Below are 9,821 nucleotides of genomic sequence, written 5' to 3' on the forward strand. Positions count from 1 at the left end.
ATTTCTCTAGAACTTGAGAGACTAATAATATAAAAACACTAGTCAGTTTGTTTGTTTGTTAGTTAGTCAGTCAGTTAATTAGTGAGTCTGTTACTACGTTACTGATCGGTTATCATGTTTGTTAGCCTTTAAGATTTAAGTTTGTGTTAAAGATACAAGAGTAACTTTAACAAGTGACTTACTGTTGTGTTTGGCCTATCACTCTGCAAGCTTATAGAACTTGTAGGAGAAGAAAAAACTTCATTTTCATTAAGTGTAGTGAATTTTGCATTGTTTTTAATAATTAATCAACAGAAACCATTACAACAGTACACCAAGTGTGTCCAGAGTTATAGTATGTATGGCTTTTGAAGAATTTATTGGAAAATATTATTCTTTACAACCATCCCACATTATTCTACTGGTTTGTATTCTCCATCATGGTTCAACTTCCTGTGAATTTGAAGCCAAATTAGCACACTGAAGAACAACTGAATGAAGTTTTAAACTGAGTTAGCTGCAATTACCTATTCAAGACTTCAAAGTACTTGCAAACCAATAGGCTGGATTTACTTTTAGCTCCAAAAATGATCAGCATAACAGGATATCAGTTGAATGGATTACAGAGAGAATTTATAGAAGTATTAGAAAAAGAAATGACAAGTGCTAAGATTTCAAATGCTTTGTTGATAAAAAGTTGTTAAGGAGGTCTTTGAAACAGAATTGCTTAAAAAAAAACAGAAACAAAAAGTGACTGGTTTATAAATATGCTGAGAATGAATCAAGGGAACAATTACACAATCCAACTATGCAGTTTAAAGTGCATGTTTTCGATGTCATTATTGATACAACAACACAGTCCATTTGAGAAATATTTCATGTGAATAAGAGACTTCTCAAAGTTATTGAATATCTGCTAACATTAGCAGAAGTATCAAAACAAGTTCTGTATGAAAAGCTCTTTTCCTTTGAACATCATTCAAACTTGTATGCTGCTTACAAAATTGTTACACTTAATATGTACACATGAATGAGTATTTTCCAAAGTGACCATATTAAAAAAAGTGGTTTTATAGTATGTTAATGCATGAACACTTCAAATCTCTTATTCTGATGGAGGTTGAAAGAGATGTGTATGCTTCTTATAAATACATTGCTCATTCTTCTAAACACTTGAATGAATATTTGCTCTAATTACGTCCATGATCTTTTGCACAGATTTCTTTTCTCACAATAACTATAAATTTATTTACAATATAGATATACAGCTGAATGCTTTTTTTAAACATTCTCCAGCTTCCATCTTTGATACTGCACCTCACTGACCACGAGATCTTGGAATTTAATCTTATTATGTTCATTGATTACTATTACACAGATGCATAATTAGAACATTATCAATTTTCAGGAACAATATGTAGATTAAATAAAGGAACTGTATTGCTTTCAAAATGTAGAACTACACTTAATTTTACTATGAGTGATAAAAGTACATTCACCAAGTCAAAAGTAAAATTTTCAGCCATCAATTTTCCCTAACTCATTTATCATATGCATTACTTTGTTTATAATGCACAGTATGTTTAAAATATAGTAAATCAAAACCTTATTTATACCTAGAAAATAAATTCACGTGTACCTACTCTTTTTTATCTGGGTTGTATAAATTTTGCAAGAGTTGATGGCAGGAACATTTTCAAAAAGGAGAAAATATGTCATTTTCTTCCAATAAGAAGTAAAACAAATCATGAGGCAGAAACTTACTTTTCCATATGGGTAGGATAAGGAACAGTGGAATGTCCACACGAGGTGACAACATTTCCAATGGTTGCTGCTCCTCTATGCATTCTGCGAGCCCAGCCTGACATCATAAAGTCCCACAAAAGTCTAACTGCTTCCACTTCACAGCCAGCCTAAAAATAAGGCATAAATGTAAAGTACAAACAATCAAATTATATGTTTTTCTTTTAGTTTTTTTAATAATACTAAAGCAACAAACTAATGACAGTTTTTTTTTTCCAAACTAACATACAATACAGACATTTGACACAAGATACATAATCAAACAATTCTGGAAATGTATTATATAGTCTTAAAATCCACATAATACAAAGACTTAATCTAAAAATACTATGGAAGAAAAATGCATTTCCTATACACAGGGTGTGGTTATCTTGATAATACTCACACATATTATGGTTTAGTTTATGTTGTAATACAACTTTCTGTTAAACCACAAAATCAGTTTCTTTGAGACAAATTAAATTTATTAAAACAAGTTTTAAGTTTAAACTTATAGTATGCTGGACACCCAAACTTCTGCAAATCATTACTCTTGCTAAAAGTACATATGCCCTAAGAAATGAATACTGTAATGACCAGGACTGGGAGTTATCTACTTGGGACTTGAGTCCTAATAACTCATTTGGTAACAACATTAGTCTGAAACAAGTGTAAGCTGAAGATCTTGGGTTCAAACCCTATTCAGAACACTTTTTAGTACCCTGATTTATTACTTAGGTACCTAGCTAGTGGTCATTCCACTCCCGAGGGTCATCTGACCTGAGTAGATTGTGAATCGAACCAGTTGTATACATACCTGGTTCAGCAATTCACCAGGAAAGTATCAGGAAATGGGAATAGTAAGACCACAACTTGAATATATCTGGTTGCTAGGGCAATTAGCATATGGGCCAGTTGGCTAGACTCTGCAGTGCAGGTTTAGCAGCAGCCTGGTTAGAAATACCGCAACTGATTTTTTCACATTCCTCTTAATTCATCCATGATTAGCACAAACATTAGGCCTATTGGCTTATAATGCTTTACCAGTTTTTGGTGTTTAACCATAAATCTTAATAAAAAAAAACTTCTTTTAAAATATGAATGACCATCAGTAGTGGGTTATTGTAGGCTTTGTTCATTCAGGTGCTCATGATCTAGAAACACCAGTTTCCATGGAAATTAAACATCTTTTAAGTTTTGTGAAATAGTGAAAATAAAATCATTGTTATATGTAATCAAAACTGGTTTTTATACTGAAAACTATTTGAAAATAACATATGACTCAGAATATTTATACAAACAAGTAGGATATATGTACATATGAACAATTATTATTAATACTCAAAACAATTATGAAACAGTTACAATTAATTTTAGGAAATAATAAAAATAGCACCATTCCTGAATTTACTATTGATAAATATATATAAATATACATTTTAAATATTTAACAACAGAAAAGGAAACTATCAGACACATTCGTTTAGGAATATTATATTCTTTGCTTACAGACTTTTCCACGAGTTAAAGCTAATATGTGCACATTCAAACAAAGAACCTAATCTTTCCAGAAATAAAATTAGTTAGGTTCTCTACACAAATTGCTCCACATAATTTTTGCATGCTTCATAATTTAAAGGTTACTCTATGTGTTACTACGATTTCATTTATCTGACACATGTAGTTTATTTACTTGTAAGATAAGATATTTCTTGCTTTGTAAATCACAGACATCACTTTGAAATACAGTTGTACTATGAATGCACTGAATTACATATATTAATAAGTGGCTTTTAGTTCCATACAGAGAAAGGTATTTATGTGATCAGGGCTTGAGTTGAGGGGGAGCGAACTGAAGCAACTTTCTTGTTGCGAAAAAATTGTTATTAGAAATTTTTATAAAAACATTCGTGGGCATACATAAATTTAAAGATATTGATATTGTTTATGCAGGCCTATTTTACAACATGACATTTTCTACATTTAAATTACTTTTCTGTGTCATCATCAAATCATTGAATTGAGATACTATGGTGGCCCCCTGGACCCTCTGCTTCATAGGGGCTGTGAAAATGAGCTCCACTTGATAACTTTACACAACTCAAGCTCGTATGTGATAAACTACAATGCAACATTATCAGAATACCAGCAGGCATGTTAACTCACAAACACCCAAATGTGTTGATTCAATGCACCTCTTTTATGATTTGTTTTACTACAATGCAAGAAAAAATCAGAACTTAAGTTTGAAATAATTTGAAACTTGAGATAAGTTTTCTACATATTATGTAGCTATTTTAGCTCAGACAAATATATGGGCACTATATTAGCCCATTAGGCTTGTGTAACAATATTTTATTCATTTTGTTATATATCTATTGTCTAGTGCAACTTCACTGGTCTCCAAAAATTATGAATAATATAAGGGAGACTTGATACAAGAAGCACGTGTGAACTCTTATACTTTAAGAGGTTAAAAAAGAAGTGTGTAAATTTTATCAGTTTTGATTCTAAAACACAGCATGCAGTTACAATGTGTTTCTGATTACTGATATACAATTAAAATAACTTTTTACCATACCAAAATCATAAACAATCCAAACTGTTTATGATTGCTAATCAGGTTTCATTTAATATATGTATTAAGTTTTAAACCTATTTTATATTAATTTATAATTTTTTTGTGATTTTCTCTGTCCAATCAAACAGTTAGTTAGGCCAAAAAATGCCTAACACAGACACTGCCTAACAACAGTAGCCTTGTCAGTGAAACAAAACTTTAAATGAACAGTGCAATCTAAGACTAACTCACGTTGCTCCACAAAAAACATATTTTCCTATCATACTACAATCAAATGAAGCATAAAATGATAAGGCAAGCTTTAAAAAAAAAGGCCATGGCTATTTATCTAGTGAAAATAACATAAAACACTGATGAATAATAAAAGTCTTGACTGGTTTAAATGCAACTTGTATTTATATCCTAGGCCTATACTGACACATGCAATATTTTTCCAACTACATTTTTCATTAATCTCAATTTCTATCTAATAATTAAAGTTTGTTTTAATAACTAAGGAGCTTTTGTACTTGTATGTGATACTTAAGTAACAATAAATATACTAATACATACAAATAAACAAGCTTTTTTTATCATCTGAATAGTTTGCCATCACAGAAATCTTAGATTGTCTTGCTGATGAGTTTGAAATGAGTCTGTACATCCACATTGTGAATGCCAGACACACAGCTTTCAGACCACTTCATTAAAAAAACTCAGAATGGTAATTGTGGAAGTTTTTTTTTTAAACATGTTCTTCTAGCAGCATATCACTAAGCTAAACAATTTGTTCCAATCTCTATGCAATTCTCCACTGAACTGTAAGCCATTACAAAGTTTAAAGGAACAGAGAAAGAGCTTTCATTATGTGTTTAGATTGACAGTCTATGGCTTCTCAAATTTTATATATGTATATATAGGCAATTACATCACATCATAACAACTGAGGTTAAGAAACAGTGACTAGCTAAATTTGACAAAATTACACTTATATTGAAGTTACAAGGTTAAAATAGGCTCTATTATGTTTCAAGCTATTTCAAATTTCATCATAGAGGCTTTGAATGTCATACTGTTATAAAAACAAATTACGAAAAACCAAAACTCTTTTAATTCAGGTCCTGAATCAAGGTAAAATCTAAAACTGAGATTTAAACATTTTTATACTACAGAATTCCATGAATAAAACTTTTTATTGAATAGATTTCAACTTTAAAGTACTTAAAATATGTGTGGAAGAATGAGTACATATTTACTTTTTATAAGGTTTTAATTTAATGGTGCAATTTTGTCTTTGCGTGCAGTGAAGTGTTCACTTTCTCATTAGGACTTTTCACTTGGACATCCTCATTAAGTACTTTAAGTTAAGGAATATAGAAAAACATTTACTGTATTTAGACAATACAAGATTGACATTTTTCTGCCCATGCAGAAAATGTTACAGACAGTTGTAAATACTTGACATTGACAACTACAATACGAGTACTCCTGTTATTATTACTATTATACGATCTTTTGTTAAACTATTTAATTAATATTAACTTCCAATCAGTATAGCTAACTAAGTATTCATTTCTTACATTTTTACTTGTAAAGATTAGAATGCACTGTTTCATCAATTGGGTACTCTCATTGTTAATATTTTTGGCTGTAATCCTAATATCTCATGAGGTTCAGCCGGCTTAGAACCTGTTGGTCCTAAATACATATATTAAGCTAACAATGCAAAACAATCTATATAATAAAAGTACAATAACAAACAATAAACTAAAACAAAAGGTAATGACATTTGATACCTAAATAGTATAATCAATATTGTGAATGAAAGCAACAATAATTTATCCATCCTATTAAGTTTATAATTTGTTTATGTTTTTCCAAAATTACCAAATTTTCTTGAATATCCCATAGTTCCTACTGTCTTATGATATTAAAGAAACTTTAACTACATATATCAACTATTCTACAGCTGATTATATGGTTAATCACCAAAGGAATTGGCCAAAACAGTTTGTGTTACATCTTTAATGGCAGTACGTGTATAAAACATGTTAATCTGAAAGATGTCAGCTGTCATATTAACTGTCAAAAATGACAAATAATCACTGCAGAATATCACCATGTGACTTCCTAAGTGTACTAATTTGCCAATTATAGATAAATGCCAGCTTAAACTTTCATTCACACTTATGGAGTAAATACATAAACTAATTCTCTATTAAGGCCAAAAATAGGCACATAACTAAGTGAAAGTTAGTACTACCAATATATTTTTTTTTTATTTAACACACAAAAAACACTAGAAATTTAGTTATTAAACACTTTTTGTTTGATGTCAGTTGACTTTACAGCACCATAATGTACTGTAAACCCTTCATACTTACCTTCTATTTCTGCTTCTGAGGGTGTCAACTGTTGAATTGAACAAGTGCCAATTTGTAAAACTGAAATATTACAATTTTATGAATTTATCTTTGATAATTTATAATAAATTTTAATAATAATGAGTTTAATAAAAGTTATGGTAAGAGCACCATTGAATGTTAAAGATCATGATCATTTGTCACCTACTTGGGTGGCTAAACACATGACTTTCTTGAGAACTGCTTCCTTAAAAATTATAAAATTAGACATATTACAGATAATAATAAAAAAAAAGATGCTTAATTTGTTTGGAAATTTTTCTTTTCTACACGTGTAAGCTTAGACAGACAAAAAACAAAAATTCTGTCTTAAAGTAGAGCATAGAGAATGCTGTGAATACTGAAAGGCAACTTCAATTCAATAGGTTTAATATTTAAAAAAAAAAATCATGCCTGACTGCAGATACATTTGATTATTAAAAATTCAAATCAGAGGCAAGTAAAAAAAAACATTTCAGATTCATCTTCTGTATGTCATGACTCACTGTCTAACAAACTATGAACTTGTTTCAATATTTAAAGAAAGTGTCCAAAACAGGTCATACTACAGGCCAACAATTACCACTGTCTTACAGCCCAACACTCAGACTTGAGGTTGACCAATGCTGACCAACTGCCAATCAATCTAGTGGATAAAATATGAAACCAAAAGTGGCAAAAATTTAAAATATTAACAATAAACCCATCACCTATCATGATGAGTCAGCGGCTATTAGCCTGATTCACCTCTATATTTAGCAATCCTGGGTCCAATAATTCAATCTGTGAATGATAAGTGCTTTATAGTTATATGTGCACAGTGATCAAAATAAAAACAACAAACAATTTATTCATATACAGAACATTAGTCAGCATTTGTCAGTCTTTAGCAGTAAAATCAGGCATGAAAACAATTTATTTGGATGTGAGATAGCATCAATAAGCAGTAGTCGAACTGTAATACAGCAGCAGTCAGCTATGTAAGACTGTAATACAGCAGCAGTCTGCCTTTATTACAACCATCCAAAACAGCAATGGAAACAGAAACTCAGTTCCAAGGAGAAAATAAAAACAAGAGCTGTGAGGGCATGGTTATTAGTCCTTTGAGGAAAGGCCCCAAGCAAAGTTGAGGTAAATAAATAATAATTATTATAGCTAATCCTTTATCAAAGTCTCATTGCAAATCTTTACAGGTTAACAAGAAATTCAGTTGTGTGACTCTAAAGACAATTTCTGAAAGAAAATGGTAAAATTGATCACAGAAATAAATAAAAGGAATCAGGTAACAGTGAACATTTGTGTAAGATTGATTTAATAAAATAAACAGTTTAGAAGAAAGGTAAACCTAAGTAGTCTCAAAAACACACAATCTTTCAAAATTGTAAACAGGTTGATTGTCAAGGAACTAGTATAGTCAGTAACAATCCTGATTCAGGGTCACAATCACAAATCCTTGCCATGTAGTACAAGTCTGAATAAACTGCATGTCCATCTCTTTAAAAGGTTGAATCAGTTAAATTCAAAGCTATCAAAATATACAAAACTGGATAAACTTTGACATTTTTATTACTACACATTTATAGTTTACCTAAAATAAACACAAACAGAATGAAATGAGTGAGCAATCATGATAAAGTTATGCATGTTTTGAAATATGTCCCAAACAATTATGTGGTTTACCATTAACAAAGTTTGAAGGGTACATTGCAAAGTGCTTTACTTAATCCTAATGCAAAATTAAAAAATTCTTAAACATCCTATGCTAATCACTGAAAACAGGCATTTTTTGTTCATTAATAGAACTTAAGCCTTTTAATCATCAATTCAAAATACAAGGTTTACTTGTGTTCATTTCTCTCATATATAATATTTACTGTCTGTTTTCATCTGTCAACTTAAAAGTTTACAATAATTTAACTAAATACTTGCAATGGCATATAATAAATAAGTTACACTATAATAAAGTAAATTAATCATTGATTAATGTATAAAACATAGAAAAGCAACTCGTAAATTTGCAAATATTTTAGACTTACAACACTGTAGTTTTGAAATATATAACAGAAACCACATTAAAAAATTTTGAAATAATTACTTTTAATTATATTAGCAAGAGTAAGTAACAATTATTGAAAGAGGTTTAATCTAAGTGTACCACCTTACTTTGACAAACATTCAAAGGCTGCTGTGGTCCCCAAGTACCAGCTCTAACAACACACCATGTTGAACGCCAGTACACACACTGCTACGCTAGGCCTAACTCAGTAACTGAGTAAAGTTAACTCTTAAGGCATGCCCAAAAATCACAATTCACCGCAATGAAAGCGCAACCATTTTTGAGCAGAGCTTCGGGATGAAAGACTTCTTAAAACTACATAACTTTTGTCAATGCAGTTTTAAAAACAAATGAAACCATTTCATTCTTCGTTAGGTAGCATGATACCTGTTGTACAGCAACATACAACACAGTATCAACACATTCCCTAGCGGCACTGCAATCAACAGTCTTCCACGCCCTGCTCGAGACTACTCGAGAAAATGTCATATATAAAGATATTTCTCATTGTTAGATATCCTAGCAGAAAGCCAGTAATTGTTTCTATTAGCTAGTTCTTTAGTAGTTGTAACATTTGTTTTTCTTTTTGTTGTTGTTTTAGCCGTCATTTGTTTATTATTTTCTCTACTAGACCTTAGCGAAAAAACATCAATGAAACACAAAGTTATGCGAGATACACTTAGCAATAGATCTATAAACATTAACGGTAAGATATCAAATAAACATTTTTGCAAACGATGTTTCAAGTTTCTGATCTCGCAAAATAAACAATTGTATTCTAATAATATTTACAATTATATAATTATGAAAAAATTACTCATTATAAATTTAAAATACAGTAATTTGCCAAAATTAATATTTTAAAATCTTCTAATTTCACCTTTTTTTAGTTTAGAAAATTTAGTACAAACATACATTTATATTTAAGATTTGACTATTTAATATTATGTGTCAGACTATATCAAGTGGTTAAAAAATAGGAAAATTAAAGTATTATGAATGAAGCGTGTGTCGGTGTGCATAGAAATTTGTTTGTTTGAAG

The 9,821-nt window shown here is 30.3% G+C and overlaps 1 protein-coding gene across 5 annotated transcripts in view; it reads right to left on the reverse strand.

Moving 5' to 3' along the window:
• Positions 1–9,211, reverse strand: part of LOC106461284 (rho GTPase-activating protein 20-like) — a 111,928-nt gene extending 102,717 nt beyond the window's left edge. For all 5 annotated transcript variants that reach the window (XM_022388525.1, XM_013921103.2, XM_022388517.1 and 2 more), the window contains exons 1-2: positions 8,887–9,211; positions 1,744–1,892 (exon numbers count right to left, since the gene is read on the reverse strand). In XM_022388525.1, the coding sequence (XP_022244233.1) occupies positions 1,744–1,892; positions 8,887–8,898 (161 nt within the window). In that variant the 5' untranslated portion in view covers positions 8,899–9,211. The remainder of the gene's footprint in view (positions 1–1,743; positions 1,893–8,886) is intronic.
• Positions 9,212–9,821: the final 610 nt, after the last annotated feature.

This window comes from Limulus polyphemus, unplaced genomic scaffold, assembly GCF_000517525.1.
Source record: "Limulus polyphemus unplaced genomic scaffold, Limulus_polyphemus-2.1.2 Scaffold38, whole genome shotgun sequence".
NCBI classification, from domain to species: domain Eukaryota; kingdom Metazoa; phylum Arthropoda; class Merostomata; order Xiphosura; family Limulidae; genus Limulus; species Limulus polyphemus.